Below are 26,867 nucleotides of genomic sequence, written 5' to 3'. Positions count from 1 at the left end.
TGTTTACTGGAGTTGCAAGGAGCACCCAAAAACCAACACTGATTTTTCTTGCCTGATCACTGAACCATCATCTGAACAATAAGACATAACCAAACCCATTACCGTCAAGTTGATTCCAACTCATAGCTACCCTATAGGACAGAGTTGAACCACCCCATAGGGTTTCCAAGGCTGTAAATCTTTATGGAAGCAGACTGCCACATCTTTCTCCCATGGAGCACCTGGTGGGTTTGAAAAGCTAACCCTTCGGTTAGCAGTTGAGCCCTTAACTACTGTGCTGCCAGGACTCCAAGACAGAGGCAGAGGTAGACAAAAGCCAAAATATCACCTTGAAAAGTGAAAACACGTGCAAGTCAGGAGCTCATACGAAAGCCACTGTGGCACAATGAAGTTGAATGCTGGCCTGGCTCACCAGCCGAGTGGGATCCTGAGACCTCTCCAGTCCACCAAGGGCAAAATATGGCCTCTCTCTCCTGCGGTGTGGAGGAGGTAGAACATGAGTGTACATGCTAGGACCTGAAAGATGGTGAACTAGGCCTGGGCAGGGTAAAGCCAGAGGAAACTCTGGTAAAGGTCTGTAGCAGTCCTACAAATTGGTCATCCGACCTGGGCATAGGGGCAAAATACTAATCAAACCATGCAGTAGCTGATTTCCTCCAAAGTTTCCCTTAGGATAGCTGGTGCTCTGGCACGCAAACCCACACAGTTTTATCTGGTAAAGAGAATAACTAAAGTCTTGGGGCTGAAATGATCTCAACCTATTCTCAGAATTTAAATGGATCTAGGCATAGAATGCAGGTGCCTACTGGGCCACATTTGGTAAGCAGAATCGGCGCTGCAGGATGAACCAAACTCCGGGTTATGATGCCAATGCTGACACTCTTCAGACCCCAGAAAAGGTGTTGGTTGATATAGACAGCAGGACGATGGCCATGGAATTTGGAATCTGCTAAGGAGTGTATAACTACTCACCTGCTGAATCAATTAGGCATGAAAATGGATGACGCTAGAGTGTTGGGCCCATGCCTAGCTGTTGCTGGCAGTCTGGATACACGCAAGAGGTTGGGAGCAGGAAAGGTACTCAGGCCCAGATCCCCCACCCCGGGGACCCTATGCCGCAAAGAGTAGGAGACTGCTCGGTGGGCCTTGAAGCCTAGGGTGTGGACCTGGGTGGAGCCACCACAGGCGTAGACCTTGTAAATATTCAAATAAGAATTTGAAGGCTGAAGTGGAGAAGGGTTTCATGTGAACAGCAGTAGAAAAAAAGAGAAAAAGGAAAAAGAATTTTAAAAACTCATTCACAAGTGAAAAGAGCTACATGGGAGGAAACAGCTTAGTAGGAAAGCCAAATAGGCTTACTGATATTGAATTCAAAACAGATTTACCCTCTCAATCTCAGCAGCAGTGAACAGGGCAGCCTGCAAGACCTAGGACATGGGGAACAGTGAAGAACAACTGCTTCCTACAGGTCCTTTACTCCCCCAAGATAGGGGAGAGGAAGCGGCTAAGTGAGGAGTGCCAGCTTCACCTTCCAGTCTCACCAGTAAGGTAAGCTGTTCCCCCCTTCTCTCACCCAAGAGGAGAAGCCAGTGAGGTGGGGAGGTAAGGTAAGCCAGGGCGGTGCAACTAACCAACTCCCTCCATGTGGAAGAAACATCAGGAGTGGGTGGAAATGTCCCCTACCCTCTTCCCCTACCCTAGAACCATTGAGGATTTTTTGAAGACTGTGACATCATAGGAGCTCTATATTTGTAAAATTACTCAGGCAGGGATATAGGGTACAGGGGAATAGGGAGAGGCAGGAAAATCTAATGTAAAGGAAGCTACTGAGTGTGCAGACTGGAAGCAGGGAAGGGGGGAACAAGAAGGCAGTGAATGTATAGAACTTTCTTCTTGCTGTCCATTTGTGTTGCTTTATTTCACTTTTGTTTTATGACTCCTTGTGGTAGAAAGACAGAAGATAAATGGAGTGACCAAATATCAAAAATTCATTAGTAAGCATTTAGTGAGCACTTCTGATATGTCAGGCTGGGTAGATTGTCTTTGCATTGGACCATAAAACAGTTTCCACTACCCATGCTAGTAAACCAATGCCCAGTACTGCACAAAAAAGCCTGTACCCTGGAAAGGAGGGGAAGTTCTAACAAGTACACTTTGTTATTTGTGATACTGATACTTATAGTTTTTGAACTTTAAAGAAATTCTGTTACCCCATTTCTCCTTCACAAAAACTATGTGTGATCAGCAAAGAAAGTATTATATCCTCATTTTACTGAGGTTCAGACTCAGAGCCTACCTCTAATATGCAAATATATTTTGTGCTATTCTGCTGTAAGTTTCTGCATGAAAAGTGTGTCTTGGGTCTCTAGTCAGGAACCCATGTGGGCATTTTCCTGGGCTGTTGCCCTTCTGTCTTAGACTATGTGTTCCCAGAGGGCTCAGGGAGGTACTGTGGTATAGTGGGAGGACCAGTGAAATCTAGAATCCCGTGGAAGGAATCTTTGACTTTAAGACCTGGCTCCTTCTCATTGACTCACCTGTCTCCCAGCTGTGTGGCATTAGGCAACAGGGGAGTTTCCTGGAACAAGTTTTATTGATCCATTCTTCATCATTTTCCTCTTTCCTTTCCACTAATCATCACCCTATCTGGATTGTTTTCACAGGCTAATGACTATGCCCTTTGCCGTCAGCCTCTTTCCATGTGCCTCTGTCTTGGAAATTCCTGCCCAGTCAACCTTTCTACAACAATAGGTTTGGGGGCAACACTCCTGTTCAATACTCCCAGGCAGCTTCCGTTTGCACCAGGGTCAGATATAAACTAGCATTTTAGGCTTTCAACTAGCTGCTTCCCACTGGCCTCCTCTGCTCCAGCTGACCCACTCAGCTCATGGTCACCCAGATTCCCCTGTGTGTTCTCACCTCAGTGCCTGCTTGTGCTGTTGTACGACCCTCAGTAGCCCTCCCTTTAAAGGTCCTCTCCATGCCTGTCTTCTCCATGATGCCTGTTCTGGATGCTCAGCCCTCCGAGATTGTTTTTTTTTCCCATTTCTGAATTCCTCTGGCACAAATTCATTCATTTATTTATCTCTCGGCTGTTTATTGAGTGCCTATTTGAGCCAGACACAATTTTGGGAACACAGCAATAAACAAGAGAGACAGGGTCCCTGGTCTCGCTATACTTAAAGAGCAATGAGGGAAAGATGAACAATAAAGAAGATGATTTCATAGAGTGTGAGAAAGTGAAGCAGGGTGATGTACTAGACAGTGGTTTGGTGTTGTGCACTTTGGGTTAGGTGGTCAGGAAAGGCCTATTTACAGTGGAAACATTTTAGCTAAGTTTTGAATGACAAGAGAGAACCAAACCAACCACACAAAGATCTGGAGGAAGAACTCTAGGGAGAGAAAGCAGCAAAGGCAAAGCTGTGAGGTGGAAGTAAGCTTGGAGTGTATTATCCACACCACTCATTGGCTGTGTATGATGTATTGTCTTATATTATTGCTGGTATTTTCATGTGTGCTTCACCGTACTAAAGTCGGCTAGATGTGGTGTGGTAATATGGTAGTAAATTAACCTTAAAATTTTGGTTGCATAACAAAGTTTTTTTTCTTGTTCACACTATGTCTAGTGTGAATTGGCAGGGATCTTTGCTTCACACAGTTGCTCAAGGACCCAGACTTATGGACGCCTCCATGAACGCCATGCCAGGGAAAGAGAGAGCTGGAAGGTCACATAAACCAAACCCGTTACCATTAAGTTGATTCTGACTCATAGTGACCCGGTAGGACAGAGTAGAACTGCCCCAGAGAGCTTCCAAAGCTGTAATCTTTACAAAAGCAGACTGCCATGTTTTCCTCCCATGGGGCAGCTGGTGGATTCAAACCACCAACCTTTTGGTTAACAGCTGAATACTTTAACTACTGCACCACCAGGGCTCCTTAGAGGCGATCAAATGCTTCAGTCTGGAAATGTCATCCATCGCTTCTGCTCACAGCTCACTGGCTAGAACCAACCTAATTATTAAAGAAGCTAGAAAATTCATGGAAGCACATGGCCATCCCATTAGCAGGACAAATCTCTCTGTCCCCTTCTCCAACCAGGCTACAAGGTCCTTGAGAGCAGGGACTCTGTCTTACCTCCCTTTTTCACCCTACATAGTGCCTGGATCACAGCAAATTTTTAGCATGTATTAATACAGTGGTTGATGAAATACATTTCTCTATTCATTCAAAAAAAACTTTGAGGAATACCTACAGACTGGGCATCCTGTAAGCCATGGTAGAGGCTACAGTGATCCCTTATGTATTCATTATTCCAACTCTTCCTGCTTACAAAAGGACTTGAGGAACTACTGAGATGAATAAGGCAAATGCAAAGTAGTCATAATGGGAGGACTGAAAGATGCAACACAGATATTAGAGAATTTGAAGTTTCCTTAATGGCAAAGAATGCACATACTAATGGAGCTAGTCATATAAAGCATGAGATGACCAACACGTTTACAGGCATAGGTATGACTCAAGGGCCCCCAGGGTCTCCATGGGGTCTTAAGGCTATGGATAATATCAACTAGTGGAGTGAGTGGTCAACCAGGCTTAGGGCCTTCCTTTGCCATTCTTCCACAGGATTTAGCACCCATCTGATTTCCTGACCCCCATATCTCCTGATTGGTGAGGAGGCTCTGAGGATGGGCTTTGATCACCAAATGCTAGCAGCTCATGTAAGTGGTCCTAGCAAGTCCTCAAGTGTTTCCTGCATGGCTGGGTGATGGAAGATCAATTTCCTAGAAGCATCTCTCAACAGGCCCAGGTGTCAGGCCTATCCAAGGTCCATTCTTGGCACAAATATTTATAACAAAAAAGAGAATTTGTTAAATACCTGAGAGTGATTGGCTCAGCAGTGGTAGATAAAGAAGGTAACTGTCTCCCTAACTGCCCTAATAATAATAGTAATGGGCCTGGGTATAAGGCATGCTGTAATCTGGAGGCAACCTGGCACTGGCAAAGCAGGGACTGAGCTGAAACGTGAGGTGATGGGGTGGAGTTGCCAGGGAGATAAAATGCCGCTTTGGAGCCTGGTCCATGAGGGAATCTGTCAGGCCAAGGCATAGTGTACAAAGTGTATAGCCAGGTTCAGCAAGCATCAATAATTGAAATTTGCTTGCATGGGGGTGGGGATTCCAACTAATGGGTAGGACAAGGACTGTCTTAGTCCCCATTGTGCAACTCTTCTGCAAAAGACCTCTTTAAAATCTTAAAAAGCAAAGATGTCATTTTGATGACTAAGGTGTGCCTGATCCAAGTCATGGTATTTTCTATCACCTCATATGCACGTGAAAGCTGGACACTGAAAAAGGAAGACCAAAGAAGAATTGATGCATTTGCATTGTGGCATTGGCAAAGAATACTGAATATACCGTGGACTGCCAGAAAACCCAAAATCAAACCCATTGTGTTGAGTCGATTCCAACTCAAAGCAACCCTATGGGACAGAATAGAACTGCCCCATAGGGTTTCCAAGGCTGTAGATACTTACAGAAGCAGACTGTCATATCTTTCTCCCGTGAAGTGGCTGACAGTTTGAACCATCGACCTTTGGTTTAGCAGCCAAGCATGCTTAACCACTGTGCAACCAGGGCTCCTTAGATTGCCAGAGAATGAACAAATCTGTCTTGGAGGAAGTACAGCCAGAATGCTCCTTAGAAGCAAGGATGATGAGACTTCATCTCCTTACTTTGGACACATTATCAGGAGGGATCAATCCCTGGAGAAGGACATCATGCTTGGTAAAGGGTCAGCAAAAAAGAAGAAGACCCTCAAAAAGATGGATTGACACAGTGGCTGCAACAATGGCCTCAGACAGAGCAATGATTGTGAGGGTGGCCCAAGACCGGGCAACATTTCATTAGTTATACATAGGGTCGCTATGACCAGGCTCTGTCAACGAGTAACTAGTTGCTGTCAGGTTGACCCCAGCTCATGCCAATCCCACATGTGTCAGAGCAGAACTGTGCTCCACAGGGTTTTCAATGGATGATTTTCTGGAAGTAGATCTCCAGGCCTGTTTTCCGAGGTGCCTTGGGCTTGAAGATACAATCTTTTAGTTAGCAGTCGAGTGTGTTAACTATTTACACCCCCCAGGGATTCTACCAGGCAGTGTTGGGCATTGTATATACATTGTCTCACATAATTTTCACAATAACCCTGGGAATAAGTCATTTTCTTCATTTGACCTATGAGAAGGCTGAAGAGGTTTAGAAACTTGACCAAGGCATGCAGCTAATAGTAGTGCACCTGTGTATGGACACACACTTGGGCACAGTGCTTACCTTGTGTCAAGCACTGTTCTAAGCACTTTATTTCTATGGACATATTTAATCCTCAAAACAGCCCCAATGGGGTGGGGTAGTCTTAACACTATTAGGGATGAGAAGACTGAGACACAGAGAGGCCCAAGTCTCATAGCTAATAAGGGATGAATCTGGCCTCAGTGTCCATGCTAAGACCAGGATGCTTTACAGCCTCATAGTATGTAGCTGACCTTTTCGCTCAGGAAAATTTAAATTTGTTGAGAAAACAAAAGAAAATGCAACAGAGGCTCCAGAAGATTTAATGTGCAATGTACCCACAGGTGTGAATGACAAGTGGTGAGGGTCTCTGGAAATGGGGATAGCCAAGGAGTCAGATGACCCTGAGCAGGAAGGGTGCAGTAGGAGGAAGCTCGGAGTACACTTCTCACCACATCCCTGTCTGGTAGGCCTAGATGCATGAGGGAATATTGGTAGGTTTACAGACTTTGGGGTCCCTCATGCAGTATTAAAGAATGAAATGAAAATTATTTAAAAAAAAAAAAATGAATGCTGCCAAGAAGTCTGGAGTCCAAAATTTTGCTCTAATCTACCCTCAGCAAAAGGCAATCTATTACTACTAGGGGGAGAAGAGAGGGTAGAAAAGAAACAGGAAGGGGGAGAAAAATCAGTACCAAACGCACAAATGGCTGCTGGGGCATCAAAAGCATTTTCAAGAACATGTTGGGAACATATAGATGGATGTAATTTTCCATCAAATGTGGTCAATGTGTGTTTTCAGAGTGAAGAATGGAAGTGTTGGCTTTATTGGACTCCACACACTGGGCGCGGGGAGCCCGAGTCCTGCTGTGGGAGCCTGATCAGGAACGTGTGTCCGAGAGCATGGACACATGTGGAGCTGGGCATGGCCGGGTGGGGTCTGTGCCTTCCTGGGGGAAAGAACGTCATGTTGGTAAATTGAAACCTGGCCCGAGAGCCAGGTCCCCTGGGTTGTATGCCCAGCTCTGCCACCAGCTCCTGCCTCCCTGGGTGGCCTTGAACAGTGGGGGAGGAAGAGCCACCTGCCTGCCCAATCTATCAGGGCCACAGAGGGTGTGGCAAGCATGAATTCTACCATTGTCTGAGGACCACCCCCCTTCCGGTGATGTTGGCTTACATTATTGTAAATGTCTGGGCAAGAGGGAGGATGGTGGGAGTCTGTTACTAATAATAACAACGACAACAAAAAGAAAGCAAGAGAGAGGATCATGGTTATTGCTCAGGTTTGCGGAGCAGCTCATCCCAGTTATATGAACTGCTATCAGTAATACTGCTGCTTATAACAGTTTCATACAACTGGTGTGAACTACCTCCTAAACTTGGGCCGTAACCATGATAACATCTCTTGTATTTTTCCAGTTAATTACTGCAGCACCCATCTCTCCTGTTAGCAAGAAGTTCAACATATTCCCCTCCCTTCCCTTGAGTTTTCTAAAAACCTGGGGACGTAAGCCATCCAAAAGAAGAAAGGAAAGGGGGTGTAGTGGTTATTCACTTGCCACCCCCTCTCTCCAGATTTCTTCTCCACCCTTTGCTGCTCTGTTTTGTGCCCCAGAGGATGAGACCAGTAGATTGTATCACTCAGGCTCCCTCCACTCTGGCTTCCTGTTGGGTTCAGCAAATGGGACGCATTGGCAGGAGATTAGAGGGTGGATGGAGAGGGAACAGGGGACATTTCTTCTCTGCTTCTCCCTGATTTCTTCTGCATCTCAGGCAAAGCTGCATCCCTTTGTAACTATAGCTCTCACAGGGCCAGTCCTCCGTGGTCCTCATGGGCCTACAGTTACACAAGTTTCTCCCCTGTCCCTGTAGTCCCCTGACTACTATAGGTAGTGCCCTCATTAAAATAGTGTATGACTGCATACATTTTCACAAAAATAAAAAAAAAAAAAGGAAGAAGAGGAAGAAAAATCACTTCATTTGAGCCATCTGAGGTGAATTCTGTTTCCTCCTGGGATCCTGGCAGATAGAGAGGTCAGGCCAGCACCCACACTTAAACAGGGAGACACCTGGAGCATGACCAGCCCACCACTCCCTTGGGTCTCCTTGCTACTCAGTGTTGCTCTTGGAGATGAGCCCTGCCTTGTCTGACAGAGAGGCTGGGCCACTGCTGAGATGGTGCCTCCACACTGTAGGTCCTGCAGAGGCCACGGGGGCTCTGAAAGGGAGGATACCTCTCTCCTTCATGCTAAGCCCAGTCAAGTGGCTGCCACTGTCCTGGCCGCCTCCTTCAGGAAACATACATACCCACCGCTGTCACCAGGATGTCATCCACCGTACTGACCCAGAACCAGTGGCCGCCTCTCTACAGAAATCTCCCCTGTGGCATACAACTTGTCTTTTTAAACCTCAAAACACAGCAGATCTGATTATACCCTCTTTAACCACCCTTCTGAGAGAGGCCACCCTCAGTGATTCCAGGGGTCTTTAGTACCCTTTTAGAGCCTCGGTGGAGAAAAGGTTGAGAGCTATGGCTGCTAACCAAAAGGTCAGCAGTTCAAATCCACCAGCCACTCCTTGAAACCCTGTGGGGCAGTTCTACTCTGTCCTATAGTGTTGCTATGAGTCGAGGGCAATGGGTTTGGCCTAGTTTTGGTTTTAGTACCCTTTTAAAGGAGACTCCTCAGGTGATGCCAGTGTATGCATTGCTGACTTTCTAAGAGAACTCTGTCAAGGATTTTAAGGCAACTGGCTGGCACCTCCCTCACTAAAGAAGAGGAAACAAATATACAAGTTAAATCTGTAGTAGAGAACCTTGCTACACTATAATAATTCAAACAAATGTTTGGGGCCTTATACTATGCTTGACACTTTTCCTGCATTATTTCACTCAGTCCTCACACAAATGTTTAAGGAAGATGTTATAGGAAGGTGCCATTTTAGGAATTAGGACATCAAGATTAAAAAAAAAAAAAGACTAGGAGAGATAAAATTCACTTATCTGGGGATACTCAGACAGAAGGTCTTCTTCAATACTTCTTTCATAGTCTGGTGAACTGTATCACAGAACTCACAAGGCCAGAAGTGGGAAGGACTTGAGAAATCACCCAGTCCAACCTTGACATTGAGACATTGACTTGTTTGAGGTTCTGATTCTTCAGAGTTGGCTAGATACTTTGAGACATTGTTCTTTAATGTTTTACACCCTGTGGGACACAACTTGGGGAAGACACAAAATAAGAAGAGTCAAGGATTTACTGTACTCTTTATTGAGCTCTTAATTCCCCACCCAAACATATTAGCATTTATCCATTCTTCTTATCTCAGTAAACGGCACCACCACTCTCACCCAAACACTCAAACCAAAACCCGGGTGTCATCCTGGATTTTGCTCTTTCCCACCCCAGTCTATTGGCAATTATTGTCCATTACATCTTCAAACATATCCCAGGATCTGCCCACTTTTCGCAAGTTCCATTCTAAGAGTGCCTGGGCAATTACAACACACTTTTAACTTGTTTCTCTGCTTCCACTCCTGCACCCCTTATAGTTCATTCTCTATGATCCTAATTTCACTATGTCACTTCCCTACTCAAAACCCTAAGGTGACTTCCCATTGAACTTCCAATGACATCTGAAGTCCTTCCGGTGGCCCACATTAACTGACCCCAGTCTTCCTCCTAATTTCACCCTCCTTCTTCAAGGATCCCTGGTGGTGCAGTGGTTAAGCACTTCGCTGCTAACCAAAACGTGGGCAGTTCGATCCCACCAGCTGCTCCGCAGGAGAAAGGTGTAGCAGTCTGCTTTTGTAAAGATTTACAGCCTTGGAAACTCTAGGTAACAGGTCTACTCTGTCATGTATGGTCAGAATGTGTGTCTGTCAGTTTGTCGTACTATGAGGGCCTGCGTGTTGCTGTGATGTTGGAAGTTATACCACCAGTATTCAGATACCAGCAGGGTCACCCATGGAGGCTAGGTGTCAGCTGAGCTTCCAGACTAAGACAGACTAGGAAGAAGGACCCGGCAGTCTACATCTGAAAAGCATTAGCCAGTGAAAACCTTATGAATAGCAGTGGAACACTGTCTGATATAGTACTGGAAGATCAGCTCCCCAGGTTGGAAGGAACTCAAAAGACTACTGGGGAAGAGCTGCCTCCTCAAAGTAGAGGCAACCATAATGACATGGAAGGAGTAAAGCTTTCAGGACCTTCATTTGCTGATGTGGCATGACTCAAAATGAGAAGAAACAGCTGCAAACATCCATTAATAATCAGAACCTGGAACATAAGAAGTATGAATCTAGGAAAACTGGAAATCGTCAAAAAAGAAATGGAACCCATAAACATTGATATCCTAGGCATGAGTGAGCTGAAATGGGCTGGTATTGGCCATTTTGAATCAGACAATCATATAGTGTACTATGCTGTAAATGACAACTTGAAGAGGAATGGTGTTGCATTCATCGTCAAAAAGAACATTTCAAGATCTATCCTCAAGTACAATGCTGTCAGTGATAGGATAATAATCATATGCTTACAAGGAAGACCAGTTCATATAACTATTATTCAAATTTACGCACCAACCGCTAAGGCCAAAGATGAAGAAATAGAAGATTTTTATCAGCTGCTATAGTCTGAAATTGATAGAACATGCAATCAGGATGCATTGATAATCATTGGTGATTGGAATGCAAATGTTGGAAACAAAGCAGAAGGATCAGTAGTTGGAAAATATGGCCTTGGTGATAGGAACAATGCCAGAGATCGAATGATAGAATTTTGCAAGACCAACGACTTCTTCATTGCAAATACCGTCTTTCACCAACATAAGTGGTGACCATACATATGGACCTCACCAGATGGAACACAGAAATCAAACTGACTACATCTGTGAAAAGAGATGATGGAAAAGTTCAATATCATCAGTCAGAACAAGGCCAGGGGCTGACTGTGGAACAGACCATCAATTGCTCATATGCATGTTCAAGCTGCAACTGAAGAAAATCAGAACAAGTCCAGGAGAGCCAAAGTATGACCTTTAGTATATCCCACCTGAATTTGGAGACCATCTCAAGAACAGATTTGACTCGTTGAACACTAGTGACTGAAGACCAGATGAGTTGTGGAATGATATCAAGGACGTCATACATGAAGAAGGCAAGAGGTCGTTGAAAAGACAGGAAAGAAAGAAAAGACCAAGATGGATGTCAGAAGAGACTCTGAAACTTGCTCACAAACGTTGAGCAGCTAAAGCAAAAGGAAGAAATGATGAAGTAAAAGAAGTGAACAGAAGATTTCAAAGGGCATCTCGAGAAGACAAAGTAAAGTATTATAATGACATGTGCAAAGAGCTGGAGATGGAAAACCAAAAGGGAAGAACGCTGTCGGCGTTTCTCCAGCTGAAAGAACTGAAGAAAAAATTCAAGCCTCGAGTTGCAATAGTGAAAGATTCTATACGGAAAATATTAAATGATGCGGGAAGCATCAAAAGAAGATGGAAGGAATTCCAGAGTCATTATACCAAAAAGAATTAGTCGATGTTCAACCATTTCAAGAGGTAGCATATGATCAGGAACCAATGGTACTGAAGGAAGAAGTCCAAGCTGCTCTGAAGGCATTGGCGAAAAACAAGGCTCCAGAAATCGAAGGCATATCCATTGAGATGTTTCAACAAACAGATGCGGTGCTGGAGGTGCTCACTCGTCTATGCCAAGAAATATGGAAGACAGCTTCCTGGCCAACTGACTGGAAGAGATCTATATTTATGCTTATTCCCAAGAAAGGTGATCCAACCAAATGTAGAAATTATAAAACAATATCATTAATATCACACACAAGCAAAATTTTGCTGAAGATCATTCAAAAATGGCTGCAGCAGCATATTGACAGGGAACTGCCAGAAATTCAGGCTGGTTTCAGAAGAGGACATGGAACCAGGAATATCATTGCTGATGTCAGATGGACCCTGGCTGAAAGCAGAGAATACCACAAGGATGTTTACCTGTGTTTTATTGACTATGCATAGGCATTCGACTGTGTGGATCATAACAAATTATGGATAACATTGTGAAGAATGGGAATTCCAGAACACTTAATTGTGCCCATGAGGAACCTTTACATAGATCAAGAGGCAGTTGTTCGGACAGAACAAGGGGATACTGATTGGTTTAAAGTCAGGAAAGGTGTATGCCAGCGTTGTATCCTTTCATCATACCTATTCAATCTGTATGCTGAGCAAATAATCTGAGAAGCTGGCCTATATGAAGAAGAATGGGGCATCAGGATTGGAGGAAGACTCATTAACAACCCGCGTTATGCAGATGACACAACCTTGATTGCTGAAAGTGAAGAGGACTTGAACCACTTACTAAGGAAGATCAGAGACCACAGCCTTCAGTATGGATTGCACCTCAACATAAAAGAAAAATCCTCACAACTGGACCAATGAGCAACACCATGATAAACGGAGAAAAGATTGAAGTTGTCAAAGATTTCATTTTACTTGGATCCACAATCAACACCCATGGAAGCATCAGCCAAGAAGTCAAACGACGCATTACATTGGGTAAATCTGCTGCAAAGGACCTCTTTAAAGTGTTGAAAAGTAAAGATGTCACCTTGAAGACTAAGGTGTGCCTGACCCAAGCCATGGTATTTTCAATTGCATCATATGCATGTGAAAGCTGGACAATGAATAAGGAAGACTGAAGAAGAAATGACACCTTTAAGTTGTGGTGTTGGCGAAGAATATTGAATATTCCATGGACTGCCTAAAGAACGAACAAATCTGTCTTGGAAGAAGTACAACCAGAATGCTCCTTAGAAGCAAGGATGGCGAGACTGCGTCTTACATACTTTGGACATGTCAGGAGGGATCAGTCCCTGGAGGAGGCCATCATGCTTGGCAAACTACAGGGTGAGCAGAAAAGAGGAAGACCCTAAATGAGGTGGATTGACACAGTGGCTGCAACAATGAGCTCAAGCATAACAACGATTGTAAGGACGGTGCAGGACCTGCCAGTGTTTCATTCTGTTGTGCGTATGGTCGCTATGAGTTGGAACCAACTTGACGGCACCTAATAACAACAACACTCAGAAAGCTCCCATAACTTGGGCCTATCTATTTCTTGTGCATCTCTGGGTCTTTCCTGCCCCGAGGCCCTTGCCCTTGCTGTCATCACCATCTGGAATACTCTCCACCTCCTCTCAGTACTGGCTTCTCCTGGTCCTTTAGGTGTCTACTTAGAGGTCACCTCCTCACAGGCCTTTCCTGACCACTCTTACTAAAACCGTCTTCCTACCACCCTTGTCTCCTCCATCTCATATCCCTGCATATTGCTTTAATACTCATTGTTCTCTGAAATGGTCTTTTTTGTCCACCTTCCCCTTCTAGACCATGACAGTGCCTAACACCTGGCATGTGATAGTCACTTGATCGATATTTTGTTGAATTAATAAGTAAGAAAAGGATAGAAAAGGGTAAGACAGAGCTAAGAGCATCCCTTTTGGGTTGTCTTCCCAGGAATGAGGCTGGCAGGGCTGCATTCCTCCTCACTGGGGGATTGTCTGTTTCCTGTGTGTGCTGGTCTGGATGACCCATTGGTGTCAGGGAGCCTCTGTGACCATGCTCAAGGCACGCCTACTTGTTCTCTTCCTGCTCCTGTCTTTGTCCTGGGGAGAACATCCTTATAAGTAACAAGTAAATGGGAAAATCCGTGTAAAATTACCATGTATAGTGCCTGGTACATAGTGCACACTGGTGTCGGGTTGTCATTGTTGGGCCATAACAAAGCACTATGTTTGCACTTTTGCTTTACTCTCTCTCTTTTTGTCCAGGTGCTTCCTTCACGTTTAGGCCTTTTTTGTTTGTTTTCACTTTTTCCTTAAAATGAGAGGCTCCAGGGCACTGTCACCTTGGGCTAGACCATCACCCAACACGGTAAGGACTTGGGTCCCTTTTTTGGAGACAAACATTTTCTTCCGGATCTAGGGTCGGCGTCTCTGGGGGCACGGGAGCATCTCAGGAACACCTGTCCTTAGTCTCCATTTCTGGCACTCTCAGCTCCCTTAGGCAGTGCGCTGGCTGCCTAATTACACAGCTGGTTGGTGATTCCCTCCCCACGGAACAAACAAAGCAACAACTTCACACTGGAAGCTGCGACAGTCCCCCCCACCCCCCACCCCACACACACACAAATGGAGGGAAGACCAGATGGTTGGGCTCTTAGAAAACATTGCTGTTTGCAAAGGCTTGATCTGCCCTGGGAGAGAGGCAGGGAGGGGCACCTTTGCTTGCTGACCCAGCCACACAGGTTAAGGCTCTTGTGTCTCTCTGCTCTTCCCTGAAGGGCCCGTCTCCCCTGAGCAGGGCCAGGGCTGGTGCTAATGGAAATGCACACTTGGGCATCTCCCCATTTTGTCTTGTGGCCGTCATTGTATAGCTGCTGGCTGGGTTGCTGGGGACACCAGTTAGGGGGAGCTGCCTCTCCAAAATGCAGATTCTGCAGCTGGCATTCTCATGCCGGCCATGCTGCTTCCGTATGATTAGGATGAAGCTCTGGGGACTCTGAGTCCTAAGCTGGCCCCCTGGGACTAACTTGGGCTTTCACACTAATTATTTTCCAAGGCAGCTTACAGCTGGGTCATTTGCTCTCATATTTTTTCATGACACAATGCACCAGAGGTTTAAAATTTAAAAGAATGGGGGGTGGGTGGGTAATGGCTCTGCATAGGAACTCCATTTGATTTTCTTTTCTGGCCCGAGATGGTGTCTGTCCTTGGTTGGAAATCTGCTCCAGTGAATTGGGAGTGGGAGAAACCCTCAGTCGCCCTCTAATCAAGCTGAGGAGGCTTCCGGGGGAGGTGGGATTCCAGGAGCATATGAATGATGAGAAAGGAGTTGCCTGTCTACCTACTCACACTCTCTCCAAGTCCACTCCTCTGTGCATCCTAATAGCAACTGAAATGTAAAGGCACTTTAGTTGGAATCTTATGAAACACACAGTGGGACCATTTCCTTATGGGGATAAGATTCAGACCATTCCAGGGACTGTGTCTGGTGAGAATACCCTGCCTAGTGGCTTGAAATGCAGATTGTTCTTGAAATGCACCTGTTCTGTAGAGCTCACCTCATCCCAAGTGAGCTCTGGGAAAACCAAAAAGATCTTGTTCCATTTCTTCAGTCCCAGGAGCCTGTGCCATAGGCAGGTGGGGCTCCCTGTACAGTCTGTTGAGGGATATCAAAAAGTCAAACTGAAGCCCTAGAACTTTGGAGCTGTTGTAGAGAAAAACTTAAATGTTATTTCAAAGTAAAACAGAAAGGTTTATTAAGGATTTAAAACAATTGCAATTGGGAAACTAATGTAGCCCATTGCAAATGGAACCAGGTAGTCTGGGGCAGTTTCATTATACAAGTATTCTTATGGGGTAAAAATAGGAACCAAACCATAGGGAGGACAATTACAGGAAAATCAATGAATATTGTAGTAATCACACTCTGATTGGTTACTGATTACTAATAGTATAGTTAGTGCTTACAGATAGTTTCACAGGATACTTACATCATGGTCACAAGATGCTTATGTGTATTTTCTTTGTTCTGCGAAAATATCTTGTTGGCAACAGCACGCAGACAGCACTCTTCCTGGGCCCCTGTATTTTGAGGGGTGCAGATGGCCACTTGGTTAAGACCCCTCAGGGCATATGGTTTCACATCCTGGTTTTGCCCACCAAGGAAAAACACGTTTTTCTCAAAATCATAGCTGTTAGTCTAGAAATCCAGATTAATACTAGATAGCTTTTTTTTTTTTTTTTTTAGCATGGGCAGCATATTATGGCTCTGTCTTACTGACTGCACTGAAGGATGTCTCTTCCAGAGACTGAGCTCACCCTCCCTCACACCCCCCCCCATTTCTCCCTCAGTGTGAGATGCTCCCTGAGATCCTTCTTCTCCAGAAGGCTCAACAAAGCACACACAGCATGCCCCCAGAGCATCTTCAGCTGATTTAGTGGCCTAGCAAGTGGATTCAGATTGTTTATTGGAAATGCCTGTTATTTATGGTGGCTCATGGCCCCATAAGCACAGGCACTGGCTGTTTTTAGAAATAAAACTAATAAATAACAACCAGGCCCATGATTTACCAGTATGGAGGAAGGGAACCACTCATTTCCAGTTGGAGCAAAGAGCTCTGAAAGGACCAGATTCTTTTTCCAGAGAACTTTGAGAAAATTCCTATAGGGACTGGGAGATTTGAGAACAAACAGTTCAAAGGGGATTATAAAAAGAAAATTAAAGACATATGCTACCCCATATCTCATCCTTAATCCCCTTCTAGCCACATTTACAAGATCAGTTTTCCAAATTTTCAGACGCTCAAACCCAATTACTCATTTTTTAGTGACATTTTTGTTGTTGTTGTTGCTTTTTTTCTTACCCCAAGGATATTTAAGGGTAAGTCAAGATGCATTTAAGTTACTGTTGAATTAGATGCTCCAGGGACACTGTACAGAGGCTCAAATTCCTATTAAAAAGTTTTCCCTCCCTTTCCTCCCTACCTTCCTTCTTCGCTCTCTTCCTTTCTCCCTTCCTCCCTCCCTCCCTTCTTCCCTTCCTTCTTTATCCCACTGCCTTCTCTTTTATCTCCTCCTTCTTCATGTTCTTGTTCTTATTCTTGCTCTTTTCTCTCTCTCCTCTTCCCTTTCTCCTCTCCCCATCCACCTCTCCTTTCTCTTCTTTTTTCTCAATCTCTCTCTTGTAACCCAGGTACAAGACACTCAGTTCTTGCCCCTATGTCCATCCTGAAGTAGTACTCAGTCCTTCAGTACATCCCTAAAGAGCAAATCCAGGATTCACCAAGTACTGATAAAGACAGCAGGTTTGAATGAATCCTTACTGAAAATTCTGTGAAGTGGCAGAGGAAGAAGTTGTACTACAAACTACGCAGTGACACTGGTGAAGATTTCCTCTGGCATCTTTATACCCCATCCCTACAACACTTGCTACTTCCATTTTTTCTTTGGCTGCACCTACCTCATTTCTCCCATCTCACTGACTTCAGCCTCTTTTGGGTCTTATATCTAACTCTCACAGCCCTCGTCTTGTCTTATGTGAGGAAATTTAACTCTCTTTTGTTTACTCCTCTCTTGTGTCTTCACATCCAGTATCTTGTTCAGCAAACAAAGATCCCTCCTTAAGATTTGTCCTTCTTGGAAGGTAACAGGGGTTATTAATAAATAAATATTGTTCCAAATAATGTTTCCTTCCTGTCATTCCTTCCTTCATACATTCAACAAATGTGCAGAGTGGAGTACATCTGGTAGCAGCTGTGATCTGCCTGGAAGACGTATCTCTCTGACGTTGCTCATTGTAAAAAATCCATCCAAACTGTATGTGGTAGGAGCAGGGCAGGATTGGGGGCAGGAAAAGTGATAAGGTTAAGAGGCACATGGGGGTTCGTTCAGAGTTATGAGGTCTTAAAACTGAGAGTGCCCTTAGAAATCAAGGCAGGCACTGGCCCCTGGGCCTCAGAATCATTTTCTTTAAGGAAATAAGACTGAGGTGCAAGAAGGGGCTGCAGAATCCTCAGCCCAGTGAGGGCCTGATAGGTGTAAATCACTCCAAAAGGGAGGCACTAGCTTCTTTTTTGGGGCTAGATTTGCAGCAGGGAGGGAAAAGGCCTTAGAGGTTAGCCATCTATGGGGCTTTGGCCAACATAGAGAAACTAAGAAAAAGTAACAGAAGGGGCTCTGTTAACTGTAAAAGATGAGTACAAATTGTTATCCAAATGGTTATCTGGAGAAGCAGTGCAGTGGACTGGGGTCTGCCCATGTCTGGGGTTTGCCCAGGTCTTTTATCTTATGGGATGGTGTGTGCATCCCCCCAGGCATGTCAGGAAGGAAAAAACCACAAAGCCGTCTACCAGCTGAGAGAGATCACTGTAGACTTTTTCATAGTATTACAGTGATGTCTCCAGATTCTCTAGCAGGCAATGCTACTGCCAAGGTCACCTGGAATGACTCAAGAAACTTGGGGTGTAGAGTTCCTCCAGGGGCGGGGATAAGGGATGTATTGATTGAACTTCCTGAGCTGTGTGCCAGCAAGTCCCCTACCAGCCATGCTCACCACTGATTGGTAGGACATGGTTTCAGTAGTCAACAAGGAAATGATGCTCAGAACCTCCAAGGGCTAGACACGTACACAAACATCTGACTATAGAAGACCCAACTCTGTTGTTGGAAGTGGGGCTGTTTGACATTAGTGATGACTGTGATGAGGTTATGAACAATTGTTGTTAGCTGCTGTTGAGTAGGCCCCTTACTCATGGTGACCCCCAGCACAGTGGAAGGAAATGTTGCCTGGTACTTTGACATCTTCATGATTGTGATCTGTAGGGTTTTCATTGGCTGATTTTGGGAAGCAGAACAGGCCTTTCTTCCTAGTCCACCTTAGGCTGGAAGCTCTCCTGAAACCCTTTCAGCATCATAGCAGCACACAAGCCCTATTGACAGATGAGATGGGTGGTGGGTGAGCAATAGGTGCATTGGTAGGGAATCGAACCCTGGTCTACTGCATAGAAGGTGAGAATTCACTGAACCACCAATACCCTCTATGACAATAAGACCTACCATTTATTGAGGTCACCATATGCCAAGCACTAAGCTAAGTGCTCTATAAGCATTCCCATCCTGTTGTCAAGACAATCCTGTGAGGCAGGTGCCATTATCCTCTTTTTGTATAAATTCACTCCTGTAATTACATTCTCTATTTGAGCTCAGATGTGTCTGATGCTAAAGTCTGAACCTACGGCCATCTTTTGTAGCAAAACCAAACAAGAAAATAGTCACTCCCCCCAACACACAACTGAGCCACAACGAATGACAGGGTTGCTTTAGTATGGCCTGCCAAGGCCTCTAGGGTCTCTTCACTAACATAAGGGAAGTAAAGTGTGTTTCAGAAAAAAGGGAAATTTTGAGAATGAATCAGAGTTTTTAGTATTCTTGGCTCTGCAGCAGTGATACCATGTTTTTTAGGATTCACCAGGGGCTAGAATAAATGAGTAGCTCTCTTTTCCTCAGATCCTTTAAGCTTTAGAGAAGAATCAAAGCCAGGATCACAGTTGCAATAGTAGCAGTAAACAAAAATAGACCAAACCCATTGCCGTCAAATCAATTCCAACTCAAGACGACCCCATGTGATACAGAGTAGAACTGCTCCATAGGGTTTTCTTGGCTGTAATCCTATAGAAGCAGATCACCAGGCCTTTCTTCCACAGTGCTGCTGGCTGGGTTCAAACTGTCAACCTTTAGGCTACTAGTCAAGTGCAAACTATTTGCACTACCTGGGGACCTAATAGTGGCACTATGGAGTCCCTAAGCTTTGCCATTCTCAAGTCTTGTCCCAGGGCTGTGGGTCCCAGGGGGCTCCCTTCTGCCTGTGTCGGTCTTCTCGGTAAGCCTCTGCTCCCATTTGGACCATCAGTGATGCTATCAGGAGTTTATGTCAGGGGCCTCCTCCCTCAATTTGCTACTGTTCTCTGCTAACACTGCGTTTTATTGCTGCATCTCTTCAGCCTAGAGGGCTTCCTTGTATACTATTGCAGCTCTTTTTTAGGCCTCTAACAGGTGGTTTCCTTCTTTCGGTTTTGGAGGGTTGGTGATCCAATTATTTTCTTCTTTGAATTTTTCGTTGATACCATGTGTTTTCACTAATGGAAGTCCTGCCGATTAAAGGACCAATTCAGAATTTTTGTTATGCTTATGGATTTTGATACCTATTATCTGGGATCCCACTTGTCCTAGCAGACCCTGGACATAGTAAATTTTACTGATATGAGTCAATGATACAATGGGTTTTTTTGTTTGTTTTTTTATTTCTTGAAAATTTATAAAATATGAGGTGAAACATGAAGGAACCTGGCAATAACTGCACATGCATTGTGTTCTAGTCTCCTTCTTCTTAGCCTTTTTGTTGTTTTTCATGAAACCGTTCAAAACATGGTACAATGCATTCTTCCTTACTGCAAAAGTAGTATTTACAGCCCAAATAAATAAAGCCAAAAAAAAATTTTTTTTTATTTCAGGAAAATTACCACTACAATGCCTTCTTCATTACTGCTAAAGTAGTACTGACAGACCAAATAAATAAAACTAAAGGAATTTGCATTTTCTTGAGAAAATTACCACTACTATGTATTCTTCATTATGATAAAAGCAGTACTAACACCTAAGAAGCAGAAGCAGGTGCCCTGGAGTACCGCAAAACTGCTCACAGTGGTGCATTCCACCTGCTACGTGTGGAAGCAATGATTGGGCCCTAAGATTGAATGCAGGATGAGAATAACTTATAAGAGTTCAAGTTTCTTGAAAAGCACCAATGAAATGCAGTATTCCTTATTGCAAAGGTATTATTTACTGTTCAGAAGCTAGAAAAGCAGGGAGCCAGTAATACCTGGAAGCAATGGAATGATATCAGGGAGAAAATAGCCACTATGACTGAATGAAGACTGGGAATAGCTTATTTTTGTGATAAATACATTCTCACAAGAGCATAGTAACTTGGAAAAATACTGAGGAGGCTTATCTCACAGAAATAAAGGCAAACCTGTCAAAAGTTTAGAAAATTCACACATCCAGGAGGCATCGCCTAAGACAATGCTCAATCTACACAAAAATGTGGCTCCAGCTCAGAGTTTTTGAGTTTCACTCATTTCAAGAGGCTCCCACCTTGAAACTAAAGGCTTTAAAATTGGGCTACCTCCTTCCCAAAGAATCCTAGAGGCATAAAAAGTGGTTAGGATACTGTATGTCCTATGGATCACCAAAGGGTCAAGAACTTCAAATGAATTCCCGATGATTTATGCTAGAAGGTGTTTCTCCCCACCAACAATCAACCACGTCTTCCACAGGTGCACAGTCTTTTGCCTTTCAGCTCCGTCTCCCTCAGTGACCCCTTAGCTGCTTAGAAACACTCTCCCGACACCCTAAGAGCCCAAGCTGGGGGAGCCCTTTCTCTTTCTTTAGAAATGTTATAACTAGTATCTCAAGGTCTGTTTCTTTACCACCTGTGTTAGTCAATTTAAGCAACTCTAGCAACTGTTGAGCTGGAATCGACTCAATGGCAAAGTGTTTGATTTTTTGTTTTTAGCTACTGTAACAATAATGCAAAAAATTTAGAAACCTCAATGAAAGATGTACTTCTTGGTCCTCTCATAGTTCAGCCTTTCACCCCATGATTCAGGGATCTGGGCTTCTTCTTGCTTGTGGTGTTACTATCCTCTGGGACCAGGAAGTGTTCCACTGGACCTTTATATCTCCCCAGAAGAAGAGAAGAGGAGGGAGATGAAGAGAAGAGAGGCGAGGATAGAATAGCACAGGGAAGCAAAGGGAAAGGAAAAGAAAACCTCATAGGAAATTTTACAGGCAAGGCCTGGAAGGCACATATATCATTTCCACTCACATTTCATTGGCCAGAACTCATCCATGTTGCCTTCATCTAACTGTGTGTTCAAGAAGAGGAAGCGCATTTGATTAGCATCTGGCCAATCTCTGCCTCACAGTCTCTCCCAGAAGACATAGCAGGCCTCACACAAACAGCACTTATATTCCAGGGTTCTTCACCCCATGACAGGTCTTGCTATCAGTGAATTTTTAATATTAAACTCTGTATGTGTCTATATATATATAGACATATGTATATATATATATATATAATGAAATGTGCAAAGATCTGGAGTTAGAAAAACAACGGGGAAGAACACACTCAGTATTTCTCAAGCTGAAAGAACTGATGAAAAATTTCAAGCCTCAAGTTGCAATAGCAAAGGATTCTATGGGCAAAATACTGAATGACTCAGGAAGCATCAAAAAAGATGGAAGGAATACAGAGAGTCACTGTACCAAAAAGAATTCATCTATGTTCAGTCATATCAGGGGGTAGCATATGATCAAGTTCCAATGGTACTGAAGGAAGAAGTCCAAGTTGCACTGAAGACTATGGTGAAAAACAAAGCTTCAGGAAGTGACGGAATACCAATCGAGATATTTCAAGAAATGGATGCAGCGCTGGAAGTGCTCACTCATCTATGCCAAGAAATTTAGAAGACAGCTACCTGGCCAACTGACTGGAAGAGTTCCATATTTAAGCCTATTCCAAAGAGAGGTGATCCAATTGAATGTGGAAATTATTGAACAGTATCATTAATATCATTAATGCAAGTAACATTTTGCTGGAGATCATTCAAAAGCAGTTGCAGCAGTACGTCAACATGGAACTCCCAGAAATTCAAGCTGGATTCAGAAGAGGACATGGAAAGAGGGATATCACTGCAGGTGTCAGATGGATCCTGGCTGAAAATACAGAATACCAGCAAGATGTTTATCTGGGTTTTATTGACTGTGCAAAGGAATTCAACTGTGGGGATCATAACAAATTATGGATAACATTGCAAAGAATGGGAATTCGGGAACACTTAACTGTGCTGATAAGGAACCTGTACATAGATCAAGGGATAATTGATCAGACCAAGGGGATATTGCATGGTTTAAAGTCAGGAAAGGTGTGCGTCAGGTTGTATCCTTTCACCGTATTTATTCAATCTGTATGCTGAGTAAATAATCTAAGAAGCTGGACTGTATGAAGAAGAACGTGTATTAGGATTGGAGGAAGACTCATTAATAACCTGTGTTATGCAGATGATACAGCCTTGCTTGCTGAAAGTAAAGAGGTTTTGAAACACTGTTGAAGATCAGAGACTACAGCCTTCAATGTATGTTATACCTCAACATAAAGAAAACAAAAGTCCTGACAACTGGACCAATAAGCAATAGCATGATAAATGAAGAAAATATTGAAATTGTCAAGGATTTCACTTTACTTGGATCCACAATCAACACCCATGGAAGCAGCAGTTAAGACATCCAAAGATGCATTGCATTTGGCAAATCTGCTGTAAAAGACTTCTTAAAGGTGTTAAAAAAGCAGATGTCACTTTAAGGACTAAGATGCACCTCACCCAAGCCATGGTGTTTTCAATCACATCACATTCATGTGAAAACTGGACAACGAATAAGGAAGACAAAAGTAGAATTGATGCCTTTCAGTTGTAGTGTTGGCAAAGAATATTGGATATACCATGGGCTTCCAAAAGAATGAACAAGTCTGTCTTGGAAGAAATACACCCAAAATACTCCTTAGAAGCAAGATGGCAAAACTGTGTCTCAGGTACTTTGGACATGTTATCAGAAGGCATCAGTTCCCGGGGAAGGGCATCATGCTTGGTAAAATGAAGGGTCAGTAAAAAAGAGGAAGACCCTCAATGAAGTGAATTGACACAGGGGCTGCAACAATGGGCTCAAGCATAACAATGATTGTGAGGATGGCACAGGACCTGGCAGTGTTTCGTTTTGTTGTACATAGGGTTGCTATGAGTCAGAACTGACTTGATGGCACCTAACAACAGTAACAACACATATATATTTACCAAATCTGTTTAAAAAAATTTTTTTTTCACCAAATACAGCAATTCCTAAATGACGCGTTATACAGTTGAAGATGCTCAACAAAGCAATAATGTTCACTGCAGTTCTCAGCCCCGCTGAGGCTCCTCTGGCAGGGTATTCCCTACACAGAAACCCCTGTATCTTTGTGGTCTTGAATCTCCAGGTGCCAAGACCACCTTAGAGGCTCTCCAAGGCTGAGGGGGAAGGGTGGGTGCTTTAGTCTTTTACCAAAAGAGGGTCTTTACACAGACAGCTGTGCAGTGTGGGAAAGGTTGTTGGTGAAGTACCAGTAAGAGCAGCCATCACTGCCAGCCACCTTATCTCCTCATACTGGAGACTGTATTCTAGGATTTAAAATGAATTACAGGCTCAGTGTGCTGTGGGGAAACTAGGTCCTGGGAATGCATCCTTCTTCTCCCTGGGATCCCCTTCTGCCGTGATGGAAGGGAAGAGGCTATCTTGCTGCTTACAGATTGAACCTGGAAGAGACTTGGCAGTTCGCAAAAGGCTGTCCACAGGGACCTTGCAAAATGAAGCCCCTTGAAGGAAGGAATGAAATCATTATGCATCTCGGCGTGGTAACCAGCACACAGTAGTGCTCAATAAATGTAAACTGAACAGCAGTTATTTCTTAGGTTCATAATGTTAGGCTGGGGATGCAGGGTCGGGAGGTGAAGGAAGGTGTCTGATGCAAACATTACTTGGTCGAAGATCCTGATTTCCAAGTGCGGTGCAGTACAAACTGTCTTTAGAGACAGGCAGATCTGGGTTCAAATTTTAACTCTGTTACTTACTGGCTGTCTGATCTTGAGCATGGTGCTAACCTCTCTGGGTGTCAATTCCCTTCATCTGTAAAAGCCAAGCATTTAGGGTTATTGTGAGGACTGGATGAGATAAGGAACGCATACACCCATGTGCAGTGCCCTCTGTAGAGCAACTGGGCACAGACATTTTGATTCACCACCCATACCTTTGGCACACTCCAGAAAGTTCTTGTTCACACCAAGGGCTTCTTGCACCTCTCTGACTGTGGGTTACATTCCGGCCATACACAGGGCAGGCTGGAAGTGCCAGGAAGTTAACCCCAGCAGTGACCTTCAGCCAGTGAGGGACAGGAGTTAGTGTGCTAATTTTCAGGTGTGATTCGCACAGCCTCTCTGAAGGTCCCCCGTGGAGTTGGGCCCCTGTGGCATTAACTTGTTCATGGACACATCTGTCTTGTCTTCCCTCCTTTCTCTGTTTTACCACCCGACTCTCTCGCCGTGCTTTCTAGAAGCAATTCAAAAATAACCTGCCTACTCCCAAATCCTTAACTTAGCGCCTGCTTGGGGGAGGATCCAAACTAACACTCAAGCAGTCAATGAGAGTTACTATTGTTGATATATATATATATACACATGTATATATATATATATATCCATAAGTGATTAATACAGAGAGATAGAAAGTACTATATAAGAAAAAGGAAAAGATTACTGCCAGCTGAAGGAATCTGGGAAGGCTTCAGGAAGGAGATGCTGGGTAACATTTGATCTGGACCTTAAAGAATGTGATGGATTTGAACATGAGGAGATGGGACAGGGAAGGGTATCCCAGGGGGAGTGAACAGGGCTTTTGTCCATCGTCTGGATGGGTCCCACAAAACACATGTGAGTCAGGCGGGCAGGCAAGTCAGGCAGGTCCACACATCAGTCTTATCTGTACCCAGCACCCATTGGCTGGCAGGCCCTGGGACTTTTTCCACGTGCTAGGCACACCATCAGACTGTACCAGGATCCACGTGATGCACAGGTTGTACTTTCCTTCTGCCCCTAAAGAGTATGGCCCTGTCACCGCTTATCTTTTCCAAGCCATTTGTCATGGTGTGTGGATCCTAAAAACAAAGGAGGAAAAAAGGGAAACAACAGTGTCATGTGCCCAAAACAAATCTTTGCTGCCTCTTGACAAGTTCAGCAATTAGTGGACCTTTTCAGTCAGGGACTTTTGTTCAAGTAAAATTCTATGGAAGCGATATACAGGTAAAAACTGAATTCCTCTGGTGGTGGGAAGCTCTGCCTGCTCAGAGCCCCTCTCTGGGGAGTACAGTGAGAAATCAGAGGACAGAATTAGTGGACAAAGGTGGTGATCAGATTCACTCTTTACCTTCTGTAACCTCCTATTACCTGGTAAACATTTTGGGGCTTTCTAGATGAATTTGCTTCTAATGGACCAAGGAGATAATCTCTTGGTTTCTGCTCTGAAGGAGTAAACCGAGAGACAGTAACTTGTATCACAGGGTCCAAACTCTGCAGAGGTGAGAAGTCTGTCTCTCAGTCTCATCAGCTTTGCTCTTCTCTTGCAGAGGTTCCAAAAACAGAACAGACTTTTGAGGAGCGCTTGATACTCAAAGCTTTCTTGCTGAAGTTTGTCAATGCCTACTCCCCCATTTTCTACGTGGCCTTTTTCAAGGGGAGGTGAGTACCACAGCATTATACATGGAAAGCCTTTATGTCCCTGAGACCAGGTCCTCCATTGCAGGATAAATAGGTCAGCCCAGCCCCATTGTCAACTCACATCCTCAGTTTCCTTTCCCAGACCCATCCCGACCTGGCTGCTCACCCCAGCAGGGGTGTTAGCACCAAATTGTTTTGAATTAGCACCTTCAGATTCTGATAACCAGGGCAACTCTACAGGGATTTGGTTCTGGACCCCGAAAAAGGAATCTGAGAATTTGTGCCTCCCAACTTTGTAGATGAGGCAGGAGAGAATTCTGTGTCAGACCACTGGCTCTTATGTCTGGATGTAAAATCACTTCTGATAAGTATTTTTTATGGTGAGTTCAGCTGGCTACCTGCAAGGAGATGTCCCAGTAGACATCAACCAGCTATGCTAGGAAAGCTTCCCTAGAACTAAAAGCTCGTCAAACAGACATTATAGCAAGGGTTGTCATAGTCCACCCTTGATAATATCCTATAGACTTGTTTGTGACCCAAACCACAACCCTCTTCCCAGGACCTCTGCCCTTGGCTATAATAAAATAATAGTAGCAGAGAGACTGCCCGTATCAATGAGTGTATACTTCACTGGTGGTTCTATCAAGGTGGTTCTA

The 26,867-nt window shown here is 44.2% G+C and overlaps 1 protein-coding gene across 1 annotated transcript in view; it reads left to right on the top strand.

The window, feature by feature from the left end:
• The window catches only part of ANO2 (anoctamin 2), a 377,551-nt gene that overhangs the window by 295,027 nt on the left and 55,657 nt on the right, over positions 1 to 26,867 (top strand). Inside the window, exon 17 of the mRNA XM_049882253.1 lies at positions 26,121 to 26,232. Coding sequence (XP_049738210.1) covers positions 26,121 to 26,232 — 112 coding nt within the window. The remainder of the gene's footprint in view (positions 1 to 26,120; positions 26,233 to 26,867) is intronic.

Source organism: Elephas maximus, chromosome 4 (genome assembly GCF_024166365.1).
Source record: "Elephas maximus indicus isolate mEleMax1 chromosome 4, mEleMax1 primary haplotype, whole genome shotgun sequence".
In the NCBI taxonomy this organism is placed as follows: domain Eukaryota; kingdom Metazoa; phylum Chordata; class Mammalia; order Proboscidea; family Elephantidae; genus Elephas; species Elephas maximus.
The sequence above is the reverse complement of the archived record's forward strand: the minus strand, read 5'-3'. Positions and strand labels throughout refer to the sequence as shown.